Genomic DNA, 25,335 nt, shown 5'->3' on the forward strand with positions numbered 1-25,335 from the left:
GATGCATATCTCATCGGATATCCTCCAGTCTAAGTCGATTGATTCTGAGATGTGAACACCTGCGGGATGCTGCTCGTTGCCGATTGACCTGTGGACTTGGCGGAGGGAGGGGGGGGGAGCGCGGGGTTGTATTTTTGGGGTTTTGCGACGACCAAAGCTAAGAGAGAGAGAAAAATAATCCGCATTCATAATGCGAACGTCATAGTTGACTACATTTGCATGGTAGATGCTTGTACAGCACTGATTAAAATAAAAAAAAATAGACGAAATTTTCTTTGGTCCTGTTCAAAGCAGACCCTTGCGATTTCAATTCTTGTCCTCTTTGTTTCCGTTTCGCATTCTCTCTGCCCGCTGCGTTCTCTCCGCCAGGGCTGTGATTGCCGCAGGTCGCGGGTGTCGGCGGGTCCGATGTGTCCCCTGTGGGCAGAGTGGACGATTTGTTTTGCACTTTCCCAGCAGAACATCTGTCCCTGCGTGTGTGAGTGGGGAGCGGTGGTGCAGCGGTTAGCGCTACGCTGCGATATGAACCTGGCGACCCGGGTTTGATTCGCGCTCATGGCCGATACAAGTGACGCTTATCTCAACCGGTCCTGGGCCTGCCCTAGGTCGACTCGGCCTCAAATGAGTACCCGGTGCAGTGTGTAAACGCCGCCACTGGGGAGACAAAGGCGGTCGGGCGTGGTGCTGGTCATCCACCCCCTCGTGTACCGTTCTGGCCTTCATAGGTGCTCGCTAACATCACTTGCCCCTACAGTCTGCTGAAGCTATACGGGGAATCTTTGTCTTTGTTATGTTCTGGGTGGAGGTGGGGTGGCGATGGCATGGAGCAGTTGTGGCGGGGGAGGTGATTCAATAGTACAGGGATCGAGTGTACGCTGCTGGATAAATTCCTCTCCCATGCCTTTGTGATTGTGCCCGTTGTTTGACCATACTTCCCCATGTGGGTCAGTATAGTTGGATGAAGGGTGGGTGGGGGGGGGCAGCCACGGATGTTAGCCGTGGCTGAAAATCAAACTCCACAGATAAACCGATCCATAATGCAGTGCGGTGAGAGCCCTGCGACCGCTGCCCCCAAGACTCGCTACGTCGCACTTTGGGAGCTGCAATGCCAGGAGATAGTGTTGCAACAACGGATTCTTAAATGCATTTTTGTGGTTGTTTTTTGAGTGCTTTCCCCTCGATTTCCTCCCGAATGAAGCCAAGCATTCGCCGAATTGGTCAACGCGGGACCCTCCTGTCAAATCGTTTTCAGACTCGGCGCGGCATTCCTGGATAAAAACGTGGAATATTATTACCGTCATTAATGTCACCCGACCCACACCAATGGTAATAAGCCTTTGTCGCACGCGAGTGGAGAAGAGGAATTCAAATTTGGACAAATATCCAAAAAAGGAGTCTTGAGACTCGGCAAGGCCTTATCAGCGGGGTGTATCGCTGCGACGTCTCCTTCGTATTTGCGGATCGCAATGCGCCGATGCGAAGGGGACATCACGGCAATACACAGCCGCTACTCCTGACGCGGTTTTCTGGCTTGGCCATCTGAATGTGACATTGTAGTTGTTGCTCTGCGTCTACATCAGCAGCCATACAAAAGAAGAATACATCATCATCATCATCATAATTTCATGGGTATTTCTCCTCTATGCTTTTGCTTTCCTTGGCCTTTGTTGATCCTAAAGGGCCCGTCGGCCCGCGCTGTCCTTGTTGCGGTAAAAACAAGTTGTGACGGGACGTCTGCTGAGCGGTGGGCATCTATTAGCCCCGGGGGCTTCTCAAAGAGGCCCCGGGGGAGGCCATGTGAGCAGCCCTGAAAGGACGCTTTCCTCCTTCCCGAACACGCAGCGTAAATACGGCGCAGTGGGGCTCCCTCCCGGTCTGCGCCACACACACACACACAGGGCCTTTTCTCACCCCCTTGAATTACAGTTCGCAGAGGATGCTTTCTTCCACCCTCCTGCTCCCCCCGCCACTGCCCAACAAACAATGGATCGGTTTTCTGGAAAACCTCAAATGTGGCCACCAATCAAGCCAGAGGTGGGCCCTTTCAGGACCTATCCCATCCCATCTCATCCCCCCCCCCCCGCCTCTCTCAGCGATTTTCGGTCGAGGCCTCCCCAAGTCGCAGAGGCCACCGTGGCCGCGGCCACCACCGCCGCTGTGGCCATTGCCGTCACCGCCGCTGGGGGAGGCGTCTCCGCGGAGGGGGCCCCGCGCCGCTTTAGAAACGATCCCCGCGGGAGCGCTGGAAGGGCTTTGAGGACGAGCCTCAGGGGGCCCCGGCCCCCTGCCCGTGGTGCTTTGTGGGCCCTCAGCCCTGCCTGACGTGTCCTTTTTGGGCCGCCTAAAACAAAGCGCTGAATCGCCGAACGTTTCGTTTTGTTTTATTTTGTGTTTGCGATCGTGAGAAAAACTCTTGTGGTGCTCGCGCTTGGCCACTTCCAACTGCGCTTCTCTCCCTCCCCGCCACCATCGCCGATCCACCGCCCGCCCCCCCCCCCCCCTCTCTGTCGTCAACCCACGTGTTTTGCTGCGAGAGTTGTAGCCGCTGGTTGTACGTTACAAAAACTCAAGCCGCGATTGAACGAGATTTATTGACCCCCCCGAGAAAATATATAATCCCATTACCGGACATAGGGAGCTTTGTTGGGAATACAATGGCGAGGTTCGGTGAGGGAGGGGGGGGAGCGGTTGTTTTGCTTCTTGCATTGACACAAAATTAAATCATCTGTAAGATGTGATTATTGAGCCGAGTCTTCATTGTCCGTCTCACAGAGGTTGGTGGTGGCTGTGGTGGTGGCGTAAGCCGAACAGAAGTAGTGTAAATAATATATTCAAATTAAATTCGAGAAATCTCCTTAAATCTTGAACATTTTGCCAAGCCGACAAACCCTGCTCTTGACACGTAACCGTTACGAATAAATGTTTTTCCTCTGGTGACAAAGTTGTTGTCGTTGTTCGTAGCGAATGCACAGTGCCGCATAAGCCCCGGAGAGAGAATATTTTTGAAAGGTTCAGTATTTTTTATTTATTTTCAAGTCGGATTTTTTTCTGTGTGTGTGTGTGGAATGTCTGAATGAAATAAACGAACGATTGTAGCACACAGCTGTTTTATCGATCCTAACCGCTGGAGGAAGGCCTGCCCGCACCGGCGTCTGTCATGGGGATTTTTTCACCGTAATTTGGGTTTGAAACTTCAGACGGCTATTTCAAATAAAAAAAAAGGGAGACATTTTTCAAAAATATATTTTCATCAGGGTCCCACGGAGTCTCCAACGCTCATCATCAACTATGCCTCTCTCTCTTGCTACGTGCCACGAAGAAGGGCCGTTGCCCGAAACGTTGCCCATTATATATTTTATATAATTATATAAGCCCCCGCGGAGTTATTGACGAAGGCGTTGATCTCTTTTTTTAAATCCTTTATATTAAGTTCACTTGCTTGCTTGCGCGCTTACGACCGTGCAAATCTTTCGGTCGTTTTTTAACCCACTTCCCGTGATCCAATCGAGCTGACATTTTGCACACAGACTCGTTGTGCGTGACAATGTATTTTCGTGAAAAAATGTTTCCAAAATTTTCCACTTTTTAGGACATTTTTTTTTCATGTTTAATTTAAGATACCAATGTGATAAAAATGAAACTCTTACTCAAGAAAAACAGAAATGAATAATAAAATAAAACCGATGCCACGCATATAAAAGATTTAAAGTGAAAAACTTTGTTTTTACATGTTAATTTTTGCTGATGCTAAATGTAGGGTAATGGATGGTAAGGGGACGGAAAATTCTGAACGAGACAAATAGGAAGTCAAAGAACGAGACGAGAATAGCGATAAATCCAACCGCTGCGGCGGTGGATCGGTACTTGTCCAGCCGTCATCATGATCATCATCCTCTTCGACTCATGACCAAAAAAAAACACTGAGATGTACTCATCACGCTCAGGAGATCTGATCTAGTGGGAGTCATTCCACATTCCTGTGACAGGGCCCCTATCTAACAAATTCCACCGCTGTCACCAGGTGGTGCTCAGTTCGCAATCCTCAGAGGAATGATTAATGATTAATGGGCCGAGTCAACTATGGGCATGATTTGACCTTTCGACCTTAAGACCGGGACTCCTGCTGCTCTGCTCGCTAGGTTAAGTCCCATATGGTCATCCTCCCCACCGGCAGCGCCACAGACACGTATTGAAACATGTAATCATCATCAGCCCTGATCTATCCACTGCTAGCTGTTGCCTGCTGGCCGAGTCGCGTAGCTCAGTGGACTTTACGTGGGAGATTAAACATCTGAACTTCTCACCGATTCTGAGATGAAGGGCCCCCCTCCCCACCCCAAGCTGTGGCCATCCGTCACATTCCGACCATTATCGTCCGTCTCCCGCTTTGATTCCAAACCGCGCTCGCAAAGTCACGTGAGTCACGGGAGCGTCTGTTCGTCTGTCCCTAGCTGTCCCGGAGCGAGCGCGTCCACCCCGCAACCCCCCCCCCCCCCCCCCCGCCGAAGACGACATCACGGAACCAATGCCCTTGGTCGCCGCGCGACTCCGGCCCGCGTCTCTCCGCCGACTGCCACGCGCGCGCGCTCGGTCTCTGCGCCGAGCGACGGAAGCTGACGGCGCGTTTTCTCGTCCTCCCCGTGCGTGCGCAGGTTCCCACGCGGCGGCGGTGGCGCCCGCAGAGCTGCCCGGCGGCGCGGCCCGCGGCGCCGCGGGGAGCGAGTGCGCGTGCAGCGGGACGCAGTTTGCATGCGCGCTCACCGCGCAGGGGGAGTGCGCGTGCATCCCCGAGCAGTGGCAGTGCGACGGCGACAACGACTGCGGCGACCACAGCGACGAGGACGGATGCAGTGAGTGACGCGCACGTGTGCCTGCTGGTGGCTGTACGTGCGTGTGGATTCGGCTGGGGGCTGAGCGGTAGTGTGGCGGTTGGCGTGCGGTGCTACGAACCCGGCGACCCCGAGTTCCATTCCCGCTCACGACCAACACCTTGTCTTAATCGGTGCCGGCCCAACGCCCGCACCACCCCCCACCCCCCTAGGTCGACTCAACCTCAAATTAGTACCTGGTGCAATGTGCAAACATCACCACTGGGGGAGACAAAGGTGGCCGGGCGTGGTGTTGGCCACCCACCCCTTCGTGTGCCGTGCTCGCTAACAGCACTTGCCCCTACAATCTGTTGAGGCTAGACATCCGGACATCTGTATATGCAGCGTCGGTGTGTGTATGTGCGTGTGTCCGTGTGTGTTTATGTGTTTGCGCTTGGGTGGTTACGTGCGCGCACGTGCCTGTCCATGTACGTTAATGCGCATATGTTTGTGCCCGTGTGCGTCCACACATGTGCGTTCTTGCACCGTTCCCATGTCTGTTTTATTTTTTTTGGGGGGCGGGGGGGGGTTTGAGTAACCACGGATCACTGACGCACACAGGGAGGTATGCACACCTGTGCAAGGCATCACGCTCCATCCACATTTGGTGCTGACTTGACTCGCTTAATTATAGCCCACAGAGACAGGGCAGCCCTTCCTGCAGGAGGACACGCCTTCCGCGAAGGGTTCCTCGTGTGTCGTGTTGCGTACGTGTTTTTTTCTTCTTCTTTTTTCGCACAATTTTTTTTTCAATAAGAGGAAAAACATACCGCATCCCCCCCCCACAACTCCCTCACCCCACCACTCCGCGGCACCTCGACTCGGGGAGCTTTCGAAAGGAGGAGCAGGATAAAAACCACCCGCGTACGAAGCGCATGGCCGTATGGGAATTGCTACGCAAGAAAAAAACATTAAAAAAAACACATCGGCGGTTCTTTTAGAACCGCATCCGTCGCGATCCATCTTTGCCTTTGAGGGTCGCCGTCGATGTAAATTCGAGCGACTGCCGGCGGCGAGGTCAACTCGCCCGAGCGAAATGTTGCTCCGACGGGACGCCTTCTGCTGCACGGCTCGCGCCCCACGTGCCGCCCCCCCCCCCAACATCCGTTTTGTAAACGTTCCGAGCAATGTACCTCCCCACTCCAGTCGTGCGAACGACGGCGTTGCAATGGGGTCCGCCGTGCTGCCCGAGCGCTTCGTCGGTGGCTCCCGCTGGGTTCCGTCGCAGGCCGGGGGGGGGGGGGGGCTGGTGGGGGGGGGGCTGGTGGTGGGGGTCGGCCCAGCTTGCCCCGCACCCCCACCACCGTCGTCATAGAATGAAAGAAGTTTTCGCTATGGGACCTTATTGCCAGTATCAAATTTGTGAAAAATACGAGTGGGTTTTATACCTTTTTTGTCCGGCAATCAGGAGGCGTTGAGATGTTCGAACATGAAAAGGAGAGCTTTTGCGAGGAATCAAGCCTGCGTTAGCCACACGGCGCTTGTGGCGAAAACATGCAAACAAATATGCCCCTGACACTATACTGATGCGCATTGTTCAACCGCGCTCTAATCAACTACAGTTGAAAGGCTTCCACGCGGCTAGCGACCCAGTCGCGGGCCGACCGCGCGTGGAGACTTCCCGGCGGCGGCGGCGCAATCGCCGTTTGGGGTCGCCGTGACCGTTTTGTGAAGGCGGCGAAAAATTGCCGAATTGAAAACCCACCGTGAGTTTGGCCCGCGCCGCTGGAGGGGGGGGGGGGCGGGGGGGGATAGTGCCCACGCCAGCGCCACCCACAGCGGCTGCGCCACTCGGTGGGCACCGCTGTGTGGGGAGGGTGGGGGGGGGGAATGGTGGGAAGGGGTGGTGGAGGGAATTTAATGGGAGCTTCAACCTCGTCCTCCTCCGCTCGCCATCAAAACATGGACAAAAAGAGCCGCACTCCAATGCTCTCATTTTGCTCTTTTTCTCCCCCCACCCCCCCACCCCCCCACCCCCCCACCCCCGACGCCTCACTGAGACAATGGCGCTCGTTCTTGCCAAGGCGTCACTTTCTGAAAAAGGGCATTTCCCCGCGCCAATTCAAGTAACGGAGAGGCCTGAAATTGGAATTTTCCGTGAGTTTAACCAACTCCACGCTTTGGCCGACAAGTCGCATACAAATTGCATCGAGATGAGCGCCGCGTCCGGATGGCTCCAGCGAGCCGGGAGGGGCGGGGGGCGGGGGGAGGGGGCGGGGGGTGTGAGGGGGATGGGGGGGGGGCGATGATGATGATGATGATGATGATGGCACCGGATTACCGTGCGCGGACCGTGCTGGCGCATGCTGCTGCAGCTCAAAGCGAGGCGACGCCGGTTACCCCGCAGCAAGTGCCGGGGACCGCCGGATCGCCGCAGAAGAGTTTTTTTTATTTTTTAAACTGGGTCTCCGAATTAAGAGATTAACCGAACTGCTCGGGCTCGTGCGGTCGACTGCGATGAATTAGCGTCGTCGCTTTGCCCCAGCTCTGGCAGGCAAAGGTTGCAGCCCTGCAATCGCTTGCTCTCGTTCCTGTCTGGCGGGCGGAATGGTCTCCGCAAGCGCCAGCTCTTGAGAGCCCCTCCCGAAGGCTCTGCGAGCCCGAGCTGCGACACCCGGCCAGCGGTCTCGGAAGAGCCGGCGTGTGCGCACGCTTTATCCCACCTCGTGCCACACCCGCCGATCGATTAATCGCGGCACAGTCGTCTGTAACCGGCGCTGCGCGGCCGACTCTTGCGATGGACACAGGGGATCTTGAACGTCCACTTTGAGGCGGACAGCGCGCAGTGTTGTCACGGTTGATGCAATGCGCCGGCGGCGTTAATCAGGGCGGCCGTTTGAATTAGAACCACTAGCCTGTTCAGCAAGTGGCGAGCGATCTACCGCTAAGCCACATCGATGCCGAGGCCATGTCACCGCCTGCTGAGATTGGCCTTTTAAACAAATTCCACTTATTCTCCTGGGCGTTGTAGGCCAAAGCAATCCACACACACAGAGTCCAGTAAAGCAGCGCATACCGTGTGCAACCGCTGTAACGAGACGAGGCGCTGAAATGTACAGTGGGGGGGGGGGGGGGTTTGGGGGGGTAAATTGTGACCCCCCCCCCTAAATCAGCCATTCATCTATTTCCACTGATTGGCCCGTTAGGAATCTCTTGATTGCCTGATTCCTGAACAACAAAAACGAGAAATCTCAGCGACAGCTGCCGACGACAACGCGGCGCCCCGAGATGTCCGCTGCTAGATTCGCATCGCGCTCACTCGCAGGCTTCCCCACAATCACCGCAGGGTGCCGGCTCTGACGGGGGATTAATTCCGCTCGGCTTTGAAGTCGCAGCGAAAATTGCGGCGCTCGTGATGGTGGTGGTGGGGGGGGGCGGGATGGAGGGCGGCGGCGGCGGGGTCGGGGAAACGGCATGGCGAGCATTTCTAATCGCGGGTCATCGCTTGATTTTATTTTTCGGGGCGTAATTGGCGCGAGGCTGGGCGGGCTGCGTGCCGGCTTGTCGGTGCTCGCGCAACGAAGACGCCCGGGCCGCTGCCCTGACCCCCGCGGCCCGCTCCGTTCATGGCTTCAATCGCACACACGAGCCAACGTTCGGCTCGGCGTTGCTCGGTCCGCTGCCGGGATGAAGGCCGTCTCTCCCCGCGGGTTAGTGAGCGCGAGCGGCGCGGGCATTGGGGCAGAGTGCACCCTCAAACGGCGGAATTTGTTGCCACATTAAACGTCTGCTGACACCGTAGGCCCCGCGCAAGACTATCAGCTGTTGCGTGCACGGTGGTGCTCGCCCATCGAAGCACCGTTATCTGGGCTCAGCCCCTGCTCATCTTGCGAGCTTCGACGAGATCGGGCGCGCCCGCCACTCATTTAAAACGTGGATGGGAATCGAACTTGGGTCGCCAGGTTCGCGCCGCGCCACCGCTCCACCACGACGATGAACGTCTTCGCTGCAAGCTCGCGCAGTCGCAGTGGTCGCAGTCGGTGGGACCGCAGCGTCATTGAAGAGACGGATCTGAGAGAAAAAAACCCCGCTTCCTGCGAATTTGAAAATGTTTATTTTCGTATGTCACGTCCCATTTAAATAGCCCCAGGAAAGTCAATGCATCTGACAGTTTGTTTTGAAGCGGAGAAGACAGAGTCTTTTTCTCAAGCTGAGCGGGACGCGAGTGGGGGGCATGAGCGGGGGGGGCGTGAGCGATCCGACGAGAGTGGAGCCGGTACCACAGTGGACGCCCGTTGTCGCTTACTCAAGGACTTTCACAATACGGTACGCGCCGTCAGTTTGCACGTAAGTTGCGGCGGTGGGGGTTCCCCCAATTCATGTTCGTTGTCCGCAGTGAATTGACATCATCTCGACAGCCACCACAGAGGCGCTGCCACTCATTGGAGGTGTTACAAATAAATGAATGACAATTTCTCGTGTCGAATCGTGAACCCCGAGTCACAAAAATTCATCAAACTCGGAGAGATCGGGGAGGAGTTGGCAGGGGGGGGGGGTGCACATCGCAATCCCACCGTGGCATTTCTCCCGCTCAGCCTGCACTGCCGGGGTGGCGCGGTGCCCCAGTGGTGAGATGTTAACTACCTCGCCTGGTATACAGGAGGTTGTGGGTTCGATCCCGGCCCTGACGCCTGTGTATATTTGGAGTTTACATGTTCTTTCTCTCGCGTGGATTTATCTCCCGTCCTCCGGTTTTCTCCTCCACATTTAGAATCGACGTCACGCGTTTAGAGTGTTTGGCTGCTGTAAATTTCCACGCAATAATAAGCCACTTCTGAAAATGAGTCACATAGCTCAGTGGACCTTACCTGGGAAAATTAAAAATTGTTTAATAGTTAGTTATTCATTCGCAGCCGGCATGTTGTGTGGGTCAGCAGCTTCTAGCGGGGGCGGGCAGGGGGGTGGTTGGTCAGTGGTGAGGGCTCAGGGTTTTTAGGGGTTTTAGGGGTTTTAGGGGTTTTATGGGTGAGGATTGGGAGTTTTAGGGGTGAGGGAGCCAGGAGAACGGCCTTTGACAGAAACTGTAATTATGAGATTTTTATGATCCTTGTTTTTTCTTGGCCCGCCTGAGCGAGCGTCTCCCCCGTGCGTCCTTATCCAGCAAGAATGTTTCCGTTTGGGGATTCTCTTCATAAAGTAAAGCACAGAATAAAAAGAGAAGCGCATCAGGGCAGTTTAAAAAAAGTGTCTTTATTAGGCGAGGCGGCACAGGCGATCGCTCGGAAGGGAAAGGACCCAGGCTCGGCAAGGTCGTGGTCCCGCGTGCCCCCAACGGGAACGGACGGCGGCGGTGGCGGGAGCGGCGGGACGCATGTGAACTTGACGGGAATCGGCGCGGCCCGGCAAATGTTTCTTCGTGCCGGCGCACACACGACACGGGGAGCCCCCCGCCCCCCCTCGCCCGCATTGGCTTTGCCCGATCATCCCGCTTCTTCCCTGGACAAAGTACGATCGCAAAAAACTACGATCGGGAAAAATTACGAGCGGCCATGCCAGGCAAAATCTCCGCACGGCTGCAGACGATGCGGCTTTAATGAAACGCGGCCATCCGCTCCCCCGCCCGTGCCTCGTACTGAGGCCGGACAGGTGACAGCGCCGGTAAACGTGCAGCACGGGGGCAGAGAGTTTCCACAATCGAGGTTTGGTTTTTGGGTTCGAGCTCGTAAATGTGAGTGACGTTAAAACCCACCAATCAGCAAGGTTGTGGCACGCAAACATAGCGGGCCAAATAAGTAACGAGTTCGGCACACACCGGTTGCGTGTTGGAGAGTAAACCCACAACAACGTTTACAATTCGAGAACCGTGACGTTTTGCCGGCAAGTACAACCGGCATCATCAGGCGACAGCCAGAATTGTGTCTTCCTACCGTTTCGTTCTTAAATAGAGGTTGGGTAAAGGTGATGTCGTCACTGTGAGCCAGTCAGGTGTGAAGACCAAACGTGGGGGAGGGGTTAATGTAGTCGTATACATTACAATGGATACCTATTATTGGCCGGGTTATTCACGGCAAAATTGAGATGCAGAGAGATTCCGCAGCCCAATTTTGCGCGAAAGAGGAATCCAGTGGAGGCAACGGTAACGCTCGCGGAAGGCAACAAGAGGCAGAGGATGACCGAGAGAGAGAGAGATGGACTGATGGAGAGGACGTGGTGGTGGTGGTGGCGGGAGGAGGCACAAGCATGGCGTGGAATGACAAGGAAACAACTGCAACAGATGGGATAAGACGATGACGACGGTGATGATCGCCGACAGTGGAGGTCCACTGCTGCTGTTGCAGGAAGTCGGTGGACCCAGCGGCCTCGAGAGAAGGAGAGAATCGCACAAGAGCGAAGCACTTCGCGTGAACCGTGAGGACACTGAGTGACTCGCGTCGTGTTGTTTCTACAGTCAAGCACCACGCCCTGCTGCCTTTGTTTCCCGAGTGCTCACGTTGACACGCTCACCTTGGCCAGGTACTGTACCAGTTGACGGCTGAGTTAATCCAGGATAGGCTCGGGATTGTATCAGGTATCGCATGGCTTTGATTTTTTTTATCATGGCGGGGAATAGAATTCTGGTCACCGGGTTTGTAGCGTGGTGTGCAAACCATTACCCCATCGCGTAATCACAGCTGGCACGCACACACACGTACACGGGGGGTTATGAACACGCACACACACGAACGCACGTACGCACACACCCACAGGTGTACACATGCCAAGAAGCAAGTGCCCTTATTTGCTGTTACATAATTAGGCGGATGTTGTGCCCTCTGTTCTCGACAATAAAATATATATTACTTAACAGCAATGTGGCACGTTTGGGTGATGTGTTTCATCCCCATGACGACGTGACGACGTCATCGTCGAATGGGATGGTCTGGTGCCAAGCTCATCGAGAAATCGGCGCTGATGCATCCAATCGGTCACGTTACGCGCACCGGGTTCAAACGAAGAGCCCTAATTCAGCGATTGATTCTCTTTAAAGTTCCACATCACTGGCAGCCGTGATCAGTCCACTGCTAGAGGAAAGGCCTCCCCAATACGTCCCAGTCTTGAACGGTTCCGGCAATGCACATTAATAAGAATAAATAATAATGAATGTTTGTAAAGTGGCGCATTACATCCGTAGATCCTAATGTGCCACCGTGTATGGGAAAGCAGAAAAATAAACAAAACCAGGGTAACCGGCTAGAATGAAGGGGTAACGGCCAATTTGAATAGGGGAGCTTTCAAGACAGACTTGATACTACTAAACTAAGAAAACTTAATTTTTATTTTACCAGGTAAGGCCCACTGAGCTATGTAGCTGTTTTTCAGAAGCGACCTGGCCACAAATAATAGCTCAATAAAGTGATTTATCGTGTGTACATTTATAGCAGCCAAATACTCTAAACGCGTGATTTTTATTCTTAATTTGAAGGGGAAAACCGGAGGACCCGGAGAAAAATCTACGTACTCTTAGGTTTTTTCGGTAAAGTCACGTAGGTAAAAATAAATAATAAAAATAATAGAAATAAAATAATAGAAATAAAAATAATAATAATAGAAATAAAATATTATTACTTCTATTATTTGTATTTTCATTATTATTTTTTAGCTACGTGACTTTACCGAAAAAACCTAAGAGTATGAATCCTTGCAGTCACGAAAGCTTCAAATCTAGAAAAAATCTACTTGACCACGGGGCAAACTCAAAATATAAGGAAGGCATCAGGGTCGAGATCAAACCCATGACCTCCTGCATACCAAGCGAGGTAGTTAACATCTCACAACCGCAGTGCCCTTATTAAACTAAACTAACACAACTAGTTTTTTCAATTTCACCAAGTAAGGCCCACTGAGCTATATAGCTCGTTTTTAGAAGCCACAAATGATAGCTCAACCAAGTGGCTTATCACGTGGAAATTTATAGCAGCCAAAAACGCGACGTTCCCTCCTTTTGGCTGCCTGTCCATCGCGAGTCTTCACCTTGTGCCCGGGTGCTTCCGAGCCGAGCATCCAACCGCACCTTAACATCTCTTGGAACCTCCGAGTTCAACCAGTCTACACAACAAAGGCTCCTTCCTAACAGCGTGCTTCAGCCGCACCGAACCTCACAATAATAATATCCAGGGCCTACCTTGGCTCCTCCCACCCTCAAGCAGTATATATACAAGGACTGTTTTCTTGGAATTTCTCTTACTTGATACAGCTATCGTGCTGTGACGGTTCCACCTGAAGACGGAGGCTTGTGTTGCCTCCGAAACGTCGTGATTTTTATTTTATTTTTTATTTTACTTCTTTAATTTTGATTTTTTTACCTACGTGACTTTACCGAAAAAAACGAAGAATATACATCCTGCCCGTGCCCACTCGGCTCTCCGAGCAACTCGATACGGACGTCTCTAACATGCACACGTTTTTTTTCCTTAACTGATTATTTCAATAACACATTGAACTTTTTTTATGGTTTGTAGGTTTGCGTTAAGTTATTTTATTCATGAACATACCTCGGTGCCAGTATTTAATTACATAGATGCGCCGTGCACGCTACATCGGTGACTTTAGAGGCAGTCGCGTTTAGACAGCTTGTGAATTGAGATTGTATCGTGCAGAGAAACATTTAAACATGTAATTTTTTACTACTATTATTATGCACATAAATGAAATTCAGATTGTCATCCGATCAGCCACGAAATATCACATCACTCCAGCCACAATGCCGTTTGGCCTTATCCGAATGTCAAAGAGTTTGTTCCTGATAGGTAGTGCACATCTGAACCTACCCTGGGTACCACCAGTTCAGCCACCAGCACAGACCAGTGTGGTGAAGTATGGTCAATGACTGAGGCAGTCGTGGATTGACAAAGAGTTGACATTTTTTCGATGTTTTTATTTTGTATTTCATCTTCACATTTATATACAAACACACGCATGTGATGATGATGATGATGATGCTGACGATGAATAATTTTTTTCTCGACGAGGTTCCTGCTGCCTTGGGATGCTTGGACAATTCGGGTTTCGAGTGTTTAGCTTCGCGTGGGAGGAAGACAGGCGGACACTCAAAGCTACTGCCTTCAGAATATATTTTCAGAATCAGAATATTTATTTACACCGGAGGAATCGGATTTTTTTCACGGATGTCCAGCAGGGTCAGAACATTACAACAACAAACAGCAAGTCTAGGAACGGAAAAGACATCACTTTAAAAAATATCGACAAATAAAACTAATCTATTTTTTATCTTACCAATAAAAGCCCAGTGAGGTATTATTTTATATTTTCAGAAGCAACCTGGCGATACACGATAGCCCAACAAAAATAGCTTAACGTGAGCAACCGGCCAAACGTCCCAATGCAGGACCCACCACAATCATTTAAAGAAACAGAGGCTTGAGACTCAGTGGAGGCTTTCCTGGAGAGGCTAAACGACTTCACTATTGACGTTTAGACAAATTGCTTGGTGATGATGCCGCCGCTGTTGCCGCTCGTTTCGTTGACAGTGCTGCACGAGCACAAATAAACAAAACTCAACGCTTTCCTCGAGAACTCTACGGACTTCGTAGGAAACGTTTGAATATACCCTATAACAATAATAATTCCATACATATCGCTGTTCATCAAGGATCTCAAAGCACTGTATCGGGCAACAGCAGCAGCATCAGACGCTCAGCTAAAAAATAAGATTACAAGTACATTTTAAGAATCAATTTACCAACGTTCTGGGCAATGGTCCTGATGAATAATCTTAACAACACGAGGTGACGTTTTGGGCAGTGGGATCATGATGCCGGAGCAGGACTTTTCTTTGTGAGAGACGGACACGGAGGGTGGGGGATCCTGTCCCTTCCTCTCTCTCTCTCTCTCACTTGCTAATGAACATCAATACCGTGACACAACCTCAAGTGTGTCCTCCCCAAGCAGTGGTGGCGGTGGTTGTGGACAGCAGGGTGACGTGGTGGGGTGGTAGTGTTGGTGCGAGTGTTGGCAAGGGTCGGTGGTGGTGGTGGTGGTAGTAGCAGTGGTGGTGGTGGTGGTAGCAGTGGTGGTGAGTGGCCATGTGGTTCGTGGTGTTGGCGAGTGACCGTGTGGTGGTGGACAGCGGGGTGACGTGGTGGTAGTGGTGGTGGTGGGGTTGGTGAGTGTCTGTGTGGTGGTGGTGGGTGACCGTGGTGGTGGTGGTGGGGTTGGCGAGTGTCTGTGTGGTGGTGGTGGGTGACCGTGGTGGTGGTGGTGGGGTTGGCGAGTGACCGCGTGGTGGTGGCGGTGGTGGCACGCAGCGTGGAGGTTATGGGCCCTCTCTGCCTCCGCCACTGCACCTGTTGTTGTTGTTTTCCTCTCCGAGTGGCTTCTCCGTGCTCACTCCGCTCGTCCGCCCCTGCCGGGCACGAGGCCGCCCGGCCGCTGCCAAAACAAACGCCGCGGCAAAAACACAAAGCCTCCTCCCTCCAACCTCGTGTAGATTTATGGATTTCTCTGTTGGTGGCGCGGGGGGTGGGGGGTGGAGGGGCGGAGGGCTGGGTGGGGGGAAGAAGCAGGTTTTCACAGCTGCCCGATGGTGGAGGTCACCCCCGCAGAGTCAGATGACCCCAGCGCCACCAGGGTAGTTCTGTCCGCCTTGATGGGTTGCTCGCTAACAGCGCTTGCCCACTTAAAAAAATCCGCAATCATGTCCCTGTTGTTCCAAAAAATACATAAATGAATAGGAAGACACCACAATTAATGTGTGCATGTCAGCGAGACGTCCGTATCGAGTTGCTCGGAGAGCCGAGTGAGCTCGGGCAGGAGGCTCGGCTCGGAGGCATCCGGGCACGCGGTGAAGACTCACGATGGACAGGCAGCCAAAAGGAGGGAACGTCGCCCAACGGGACGTCAGCCACAGGGATGGAGTGTTGAAATCATGTTTTAGAGTATTTGGCTGCTATAAATAACCACGTGATAAGCCACTTGGTTGAGCTATCATTTGTGGCTTCTGAAAAAGAGCTATATAGCTCAGTGGGCCTTACTTGGTAAAATAAAAAAAACTGTTTTGTTAGTTTAGTTTAATAAGAGCACCGCGCCTTGTATGCAGGAGGTCATGGGTTCGATCCCGACCCTGACGTCTTCTGCATATTTGGAGTTTTCCCCGTGGTCACGTGCATTTTCCTCCGGGTCCTCCAGTTTTTTGAGTCCACGTGAAAAGGCTGTGCGGTGGCGGTGGTGGTGGGATTATTGAAGTGACGGGACCGGTTGTTGTTCCTATTGGATCGTGGTGGTGGTTGGTTTGGTGTTGGCAGCACTATCAGCAGCAGCAGTACGGCTGCATTACGTAATGCTAGTATTGGTTGTAACGTTGTTGGCACTAGCGCCGTGGTGACGTCACTGCAACTTCGTGGCGAACGGCAGCTTTTGATGTTGTTGAAGGCGGTGGAGGCGGTGGTTGCTGGTCGTGGTGTTACCGGCCACGTTGGTCGCAAGTGTCACCTTGGGCACCAACATTCGCTCGTGCAATTACGGTGGTCGTAGCATCGGCGCTGTCGCGTTGGCAGCGGAGCCGTTTGGTTGTCGGCAGTTTTCAAGAAATTAGTTTTCAATCTAGATTCATGCACTCTTAAATCTATATTGAAAGCTCATTACTTTGAAATTTCCTTTTGTGCGCGTGTTAGTTTTGGTTCCCTTCCCCCCGCACCTCCGATTAGCGTGGTTGGCCACGTACAGAGCTAAATAAATTCAACGTACGGTGCGAACAGCATCAACGTTGGGCAAACCTGCATCTTCGGGGCACAGAGAGAATACCCGCCCGCTTGCTCGCCCCGTGGTCGCTGGCTCGCTCGCCGTTTGCTGTTTGTGCAATCTCGTTCAGCGAACAAGGATGGGGGGGGGGGGCAAATCGGTCACAGCGCGAGAAGAAGGGAAAACACTGGAAGAGAACGGACGTCAAAGCAGTACAACGCCTCGTGTCATTGGACCCTTGTGGTGGGGAGAGAGGGGCGAGGGGGTGGGGAGGGACACTACCTTTGATGCGAAAGGTCACGTCGACGACAATGCTTTGCGTGCGTTCGGTTTTGGTTTTAAACTTAAAAATGAGATCGTCGTACTTGAAAAATAACTCTTAAACAGGAGGAGGGGGATGACATTGGGAGGGTGTGGTGGTGGTGGTGGCGCAGAGACCAGAAGATAGCTGAATGAATAATAATGCGTTGTGCAACGGCCCTAAAAAAACAAAACTTACTCCGCCAGGTTTGCGTTTGACGAAACCGCGACTGCGCCCCCCGTTCAGACTAATATATTATGTTTTATTTGTGCCGCTGGCGGTTTTTGTTGTTGTTGTCGGTTTAATTGGAGCCATGAACCTGGTCTCGCCTGTGCTGAATATTTCCCCATTTAGGAATGCGCCGTTCGCTAATAAGGGCACGAATCCAGCAGACTCAGTAATAACCATCGTGGTAATCAAATGCAGGAGTGTTTCCAAAATGTAGTTATTTATTTGAGTATTATTATTCCGTGCTTCCCGGCGAAATAAAAGCCGCGATCGAAACACGCGTCCAGTTGGCCACCCCACCTCCGTCTCCTCCGTTTGTCACGTGTGCTGATGCTGCCCTCCAAGCGGCAGGGTTAAGGGGCAGGGAGGGGTGGCACCGGGCCGAATGCCGTGCCCCACTTCTTGCCCCACTCCGCAGGCAACCAACTCACCTTGAGCCTCCTGGTCAGTTCTCGGGTGTGGTGAAGCTGCCTCGGAATGCGGTAGCCGGTGTGGTCACGCTTCCGATGCGAGGATGGCTGAGAGACGGCAGGGTAGCAAGGAGGTTCGTGTACCTGGAACTGTGCATTCTTGTGACCTGGTGCGGTGTGTTAACATCAGCAATGGTGGTGGTGGGGGGGGGGGGGGGGGCGGCAAGGGCATGGTGCTGGATGTATCAACCCCCTTGTGCGTCGTGCCGGCTTTCAGCAGGTGCTCGCGAACAGCACATGCCCCAACAGTCTGCAAAGGCTATACGCAGGGTGGAGGGCGATCTTTGTAATTGTGTGCACGTGCGTGTGCGTGCGCAATGTGTTGTGTTTTTTTTGCATTTGGCATAATTTTGTTTGACAACGGTATGTGAAATAATATAAATATGTATAATGTATATATAGTCTGTTGATATATAAACCATCATGGGCTCACGGGACGGATGGCATTTGCACAGAAGCTACAAAAGTGAGAGCGGAGGAATCTCCAGGCGAGCCTTTTTGTTTGTTGTTTTACAGCAGCGCGTCCATAATGAATTGCTCCGCATTCTCGACAGCCGAAAGTGGCGGCTAAACAGTCGCCACGGCCACAACCAAGGCCCCCCCCCCCCCCCCCCCAACGTATTTACGAACAGCGCCCGTGTGTCGAGAGACCGAGAGCCTCGCACGGATCCATCACCTGTCCTTGACTCTGGCGTTACAGCTTGCAGAGAGGAATGCGTTACCCACACCGCCCCCCTCCACCCCCTCTTTGTCCCAGCTGCAAGTATGTCAGGACCCTGCAGAGGAGGCCTGTTATCGCACAGGTGCGCAGGTGTGCGGCGTGTTTGAGACGTGAGCCCCCCGCCCCCCCCCCACCCCGTGCAGGTGTGTGGCCGCCGTGCGTGCCTGCGTGCGTGTGGCATTGTGCTGCTGTCTGGCCCCTTGTTTTTCAGTCCGCCCTGATTCGCTAATTTGTTTGAAGGAGAGGGAGAGAGAGAGGGAGAGAGCGCGCCCACTGCCTCGTGGCACGCGACGAGAATTTTTATCCCCCCCCCCCGCGACCGAATCGCCACGGCTTTTAGTTTTTTAACGCGGCCCGAAAGCTAAGCAGTTAGTTGTGTTCAGCCTGGTTAGCATCGGCACGGGAGAGAGGCAGCATGGGAGTTGCAAATTGTCGTAACAGGACACCCAACGCTTTCGTCAATAACGTTGAGTGTGGCCGTAAAAGGAAAAAACAATATATAGGCGACGTCTTGACCTTTCATGATTGCAGATCAAAGTCGAGGTCTGAGAGAGACAGCGTGGATAATAAGAGTTGGAGACTGAACTTTACACCATGGCCCTGATGAGAATTGAATTTGTTTTTTTTATGTTTGCCGTTGTAGCCGTGGCTGTACAAATATGGATTATTGAATCCATCCTTGTGGAGCTGTGAATATTCCCCGTTTTGTAAGCGCGTTGGGTTTCCTCCGGTGTTATTCGGTTTCAAGGCCACGTGAAACCAGGCTGGCATTCGTGGATTCAGCCAAATATCCCAGTGCCGGTGAGGCTTTCGTGGATACATGAATTGTGGTGTCTTCCTACTTATTTCTGTATTTTTGGAACAACAGGAACAGGATTGTGGATTTTAAAAAAATCCGCTGGGCTGCGAGGTGGCCAGATTCAAGTGGGTTCATGAACCACTTTGGGTGCCACGGTGGCGATATGTTAACTACAAATATACACCAGACGCTGACGTCTGTTGTACATGTCTAGTATTTGGCTGCAAGACATTTCCACGTGATTAGCCACTTCGTTGAGCTATCATTTGTGGCCAGGTTGCTTCTGAAAAAGAGCTGTATAGCTTCAGTGGGACTTAGCTGGTAAAATAAAAAGTTTAGTTGAACAAAAGTTTTAGCTTACATTTCTGCGGTCCTGAGCGTGTCACTGTGCTTCTGTGGCGCCGATTTTGCGGTTAAAGGTGCAGCCCTGCAACCGCTTGCTTCACACCACTGCCGAATTCTCGTGGCAAAATGAAACAGAGGCTTTCTTGGGTAAATAAACGGTATGATTTTTATTTATTTATGATAATAAATGTTTTTTATTTATTATAATAAAAAAACGAACACATTCTGCAGACGTAAAGGAAAACCCTTTGCACTTGCACAAGCAGCTGTCTCTCCGCGTGAAATGGAATCTTACTTTGTTGGGGGGGAGAGGAAGAGAGGTAACAATTTCCTCAAGTATCTCGAGGAGGCACAGATGTGGCAGAAGTCGCGGCGTCGCTGTGGCCTGCTTCGGCGTGGCGCGCGAACAGCGAACGTCGCCACACCGCGGGGGCACCGGGCCGCTGTGGCCGAAACTCGATTCACTCGGCAACCCTGAGCCCACCCTTCTACCCCCCCCCCAAGCCCCCACTCCCCCACCTCCCCCAACCCCCCCACACTCCCACCCCCCAACCCCCCACCTCCTCAACGCCCCACCCAAACAAACCCCCACTCCCCAACACCCCCACCACCACAATACCCCAAACCCCCCACCCTCCTAACCCTCCCAACCCCCCACCCTCCCACCCCCTCCAACCCCCCCACCCTCCCTCAACCCCCCAACCCCCCCACCGTCTCACCCCCCAAACCCCCCCCACCCTCCCTCAACCCCCCAACCCCCCCACCGTCTCACCCCCCAACCCCCCACCCTCCCACCCTCCCTCAACCCCCCAACCCCCCCACCGTCCCATCCCCCCAACCCCCCCACCCTCCCCCAACCCTCCCCCCCCACCACCGATTCCTTCACAAACGCGGCCCCTTCACGCCCTGCCCAGCCCACGCTGTCTCCCCACCGCCGCGGTCGATCCACTGCTGGATGAAGGCCCTCCCTCCCCCCTCTCTCCACTCCCACCTCCTCACGCCATCTATCGTTGGCGCTTCGTCTGTCCCTCGTTGTCATCGTCGGTAGCGATCCATCCGCGGCTGGAAGAAAGCCCTCATCTCTATCATCATCAACATCATCAGCAACACACACGTACAAAAAATCACTTTATTTCGGCACACTATTCATCTCACGGTTTGTTTGCGCTGTTTTTGTTGTTGTTTAGATCTGCGCATATTTATGCCCCCCGTTTGTTAGACTAAAATATCGAGCTTGCTTGCACGTGCACCTCACTTTTTTTCTGGTCTCACAGTACGCGTCTGTCCATTCCCGCGTGTTTCATTCACGACCGTTAAGACGCCTCTTCTGTTCCTCACGCGACGTCTTCCTTCAGGAGCCTGCTCCACTCGTTCTCTCCAAAGTCCATTTTTCTGTCTTTGTTTTTACGACTGCTGCTGCTGCTGCTGCCGCTCACACAGCACCACCACCACCACAGATGGCGTCAACGACCGGCTGAGCCGGACTTATCGCCCGTCCGTGTAACAAATCGAATAATCTCAAAAGGTTCTTCCCCTCGAGCCTAATTGCTTGGAGTCGCGAAGCCAACGCCACTGTGCAGCATGATTGGTCGGCGTCGTGCCAGGGAAGGGTTTTAAGTAGGTTAGCCGTAATGAGAAACAATTTGTCTTTTGTGAGCGCGGTTTAGTTATCAAATTATATAAGTGCTATTTATTTAACCGAGCGGGAGCTCGTTTGTTATTCTTACGTTTAATCTCGTTTTGTGCCTGTTATTACCGGGAGACTTTAAAACATTTATTTTAATGAACGCTTTCGGTCTGGCCCACCACATCGAGAATACCCCTCGCGTCTGCCCGCAGCTGCCGGTCGTCACGTGGTCGCCGGGTGCCACCCAACTCCAGTCGAGCAGCGAGTGAGGAATGAATCCCACCCGGGGGGGTGGTGAGGGTGGCGAGAGAGAGAGCGGAGAGCTCGGCCCGGCGCTGATAGCGCGGCGGTCGCTGCAGGAATTTCAAATTAAATTTCTTCATCCGGCGGCTCTGACCCCGCGCGTTAAGTTCCACGGCTAACGGGCAGCGCCTCAGGCTTAATCCAGACACACGCGTGTCGAGTCACATCGAGTTGAGTCGCAAGAAAGCCGTCGCCGCATCTTGTAGCCGGCACTGCGACAGCCGTTTCGTCGTCGTCCCACTCCCGACGTGATTTTCCTTTTATTCCGTCCCACATCTTTTTCCTTTTGACCTTCAGCAAAACGAGAAACAGCCTCGTTGGCAGTTGCTCAAAGCAACTTTGAATTGCCGTGTTTGTAAAGCCAGAAGTTAAAAAGGTCCCCGTGTGCTTATGCAGCATCGTTGTGTGTGGAGCGCGGGAGGGTCGGTGCTTGGGTGGCTGACTGAGCAGTTGGGTGGCTGGGTGGTTGGGTGGCTGGGTGGTTGGGTGGCTGGGTGGTTGGGTGGCTGGTTGGTTGGGTGGCTGACTGAACAGTTGGGTGGCTGGGTGGTTGGGTGGCTGGTTGAGTAGTTGGGTGGTTGGGTTGGGAATGTGGGGATGGTTAGAGGGAAAATGTGGGAACGCAAGCAGGGAGAGGGAGGTTGTGCTCACGTTCAACTGCGTGTTCCCTCTCTCCTCTCCCTTTGCATGCACACCACCCAGTGTGTTCGCTCCCCGTTACTCTCCCTCACTGTCTCTCCTGCTTGTCCCCTCTCCGTGTGCCCAGTGCTGCCCACCTGCTCCCACCTGGAGTTCCAGTGCCACAACGGGAAGTGCGTGCGGCGCTCGTGGGTGTGCGACGGCGACAACGACTGCGGCGACGACTCGGACGAGCAGGATTGCCGTACGGAACCGCACCCCCCACACAAAGACAAAGATCCCCCGTATAGCCTTAAACAGACTTTTAGGGCAAGTGCTGTTAGCGAGCACCTGCGAAGGCCGGCACGGCACACGAGGCGGTGGGTCGCCAGCACCGCGTCAGCAGTATTTGTCTCCCCGGTGGCGATATTTACACACTGCACCAGGTACTCATTTGAAGCCGAGTCGACCTAGGGGAGGCCCAGGACCGGTGCAGATAATCCCAGTTTTAAAGGGACGAGGCTCACAAAGCATCGTGGTTCATTAAAAAGCAAATCTCAAGTGTGAAGCCGCTGCGCTAGAATATTGTAACCCCCTGCGGGGACTGGTGTCTGTTCCCACCAGTGAATATTTACCATTTGTCAGGGTCGGGGGTTGGTTATTGCTAAGGAAAAGGTATGAAAGCCGCATTGGTTTGGACAAAGCTAGGACCCACACGGCTGGAATGAAAAGAAAACTTTTCTCAAATCAAACGGAGGAAGCAGTTTCCCCAATTAAGTTTGTAAAACGGTCACGTGGACATAAAACTGCATGGATATAGACTCTGTGACACTAAAAAAAGGGCCTTGGTTGGTGGTGGGGTGGTATGGGGGGTGGAAATATTCCCAAGCGGAAGCAATGTTCCTGAATATCGCTTCCTAGGGGGTTGGCGGGTTGGTGGGAGGTGGGGCGTGGAACTAATATCCGTGCCTGGCGTGGGGGGAAGGGCGAATGGCGGTTGTTGTATATACAGTTGAGTAATTCGCAGGTACTCTTCCGATTTGGCAAATTTGGACACCGGACGCTGGCACACAATGGGCCTACCCTTGCGAGCGGTGTCAGGGGATCTTTTGCCCGTCCCCTCTCGAGCGAAGCGGACGGCGCGTAGCAGTATTGTCACGACTCTTACGCTCGCGTTACTAATCCGGGGGGCGGCCGCCCATTTCGAACCGCGAACCTCCGCAACAACGAGCGGCCACGAGCGCCGCGCCGCCAGGCCGTGCGTCCCGGTCGACAACGCGGGGATGGGAGCAGCAGAGGAGAAGAAGCGACCCTCCCCACGGAGCGATCGTTAGCCGCTCGGGTAGGAGGGGTGGGGTGATTTCGGCAAGGAGGCGCCGAGTTGCCGGAGCAGAGCAGCGGTCGTGCAGTGGCAGCAACGCGCGATGGCGCGAAACGTCGCGTCGTTGTTGTTTGGCGAGCGGAGGGGGAGGGTGGCGAGTGGGTGCTTGCCCGGGCTTACGTAACGCGTGCGATGAAAATAATGCGCAGCAATATCCACGGATTAACGCAACGGACGATGTCGTAACGTGCAATATTTTTACCGGCATCTCGGCGGATTAAAATCTGATTTGACAACATTAATCATTAAATAGCAAAAGGTCTAATGCGTTGCAGTCACGTGTGCATTTATATATATATTTTTTCATGATTGAAGCCTTAAATAAACCCCACGAACTCAAGTTGATTTGTTATTTTAGCTTTTCATTCTGTTTGTTTAATTTTCACCATTCTCCCAGTTCTCTTTGTTGGTCAGAACCATCCATAATTCATCGGATTGTGTGAAAAAATATAAATTCCCCTGCGAATTAAATTGCACGCGCACATTAAATCAGACTCGGAGTAGCGAAATTATGTTAGGGCCCTCATTTAAAATGCAATGCGGTTACATTGCGGCTTGGGGAGTCGTGCGCGGTGAGAAAATTGACTGAGGGATATTGCTGACCTGGGTAACCACCAGGCTCCCCAGGGTAGGGGCAGCTGTTGCTGCCCCTACCCTGCGCTGCCCCGTAGCTTCATGTCCACATTGCGTCGTCTCGCTCCTGCAACCAGCTCTGAATGTTCACGCCGACAAATCAACAATAGCAGGAGTAGTGATGTTTCTTTTCGCTGGGATCATACCGCGTGTGGCGTTCGGCACGACGTCCGACGGTTCGGTGCCTGATGACGCATCCCGGCACCTGGAGAGAACCGTTGTGCGCCACGACCCGCGATCACAACCCGAGAACGCATCGGAGAGCTGTGCAGCGCAACCACGAACAGCTACGCAGGGGCGGCAATAGTAATCGTAACAATGATCAACGTTAGAAAGGTGCTATCCACTGCTGCATGAAGGCCTCCCCATGCCTTCATCATCAAACTCATTATGCACAGCTGTGGCGCATATGCAGAACTCTTGTTCTGGCTCCCACACAATAGACATGTAAATTATTAATCCATCGGCCGGTTGGCTTTCCAGAGCAATAACAATAATGACCAGCACCATTTGTTTACCAAGCAAAGCTGACTTGGAGATCAAGGCTCCCCCTTTTTCTCAGCCTCGCTATCACCACCATCGGACAAAGCCAGAAAACGAGCAATCGACACCAAAGCCGAGATCCCCTACTGGACCAAAACTCCTCTAAAGCGCGTCTGCTCTTGCCGCCAATTCGTACGGGATTTTGGCCACGTTATAAACGACGAGCGAATTAAGTTTCATTCACGGGAAGTCGGCGCGGATTTCCATCGGCCGGCTGCCCGCACCGGCCGGTGCGTTACCGGGCGCTCGCGAGTTGAGCGATCGAGAGGGAAAGCAAAACAAAGGCGCTCAAAGTGAATTTGGCTGTGGGAGTGGACGTCATCCGACGGGTCCCAGATCCCATTGGCACCAAAAAGGTGACCCCTTGACCCGCGAGCGCTCCATCACCGCGCCACGAGCGACCCCGCCATGGTAGCGGTGGTGGGGGCGAGGGGGGAGAACGCCGCTGCCGTGCCTAATGCCGGGCGTTAGCGGCGCTCGCTGCATCCGCGGCAGCAGAAGGAATGCATTGACGCCGTTGGCCGTGACAAATGCGATGGGGGGCGAGGGGGGGCGAGGGGGGGGGGCGAGAGATGATGAATGCAATCGCGGCCATGGGGAACCGGGGTGGAGAGCTCGCGCGTGCGGAGCTGGGTGCGTGCGTGGTGATTGTCACCTGCACTGGGAGCCTGATTCATGCGCGGGCGGAGAGGCGGTTTCCGCCAATTTTTTTGGCGGGCAAAGGATACATTCGGTTATGGGTTTTTTCCTCCTCTGCCAAATATCACCGGAAATCGCCCTTTGACCTTGAACGCTGGAGTGATCCCATGTTCTCTTAATGCC

The 25,335-nt window shown here is 53.3% G+C and overlaps 1 protein-coding gene across 1 annotated transcript in view; it reads left to right on the forward strand.

The window, feature by feature from the left end:
- LOC133350197 (low-density lipoprotein receptor-related protein 4-like) overlaps positions 1 to 25,335 on the forward strand; it is a 132,264-nt gene that overhangs the window by 56,493 nt on the left and 50,436 nt on the right. The window contains 2 exon segments of the mRNA XM_061564298.1: positions 4,653 to 4,850; positions 22,105 to 22,221. Of these exon segments, the coding sequence (XP_061420282.1) occupies positions 4,653 to 4,850; positions 22,105 to 22,221 (315 nt within the window).

Source organism: Lethenteron reissneri, chromosome 33 (assembly GCF_015708825.2).
Source record: "Lethenteron reissneri isolate LAM-NWPU_2019-01 chromosome 33, ASM1570882v1, whole genome shotgun sequence".
In the NCBI taxonomy this organism is placed as follows: domain Eukaryota; kingdom Metazoa; phylum Chordata; class Hyperoartia; order Petromyzontiformes; family Petromyzontidae; genus Lethenteron; species Lethenteron reissneri.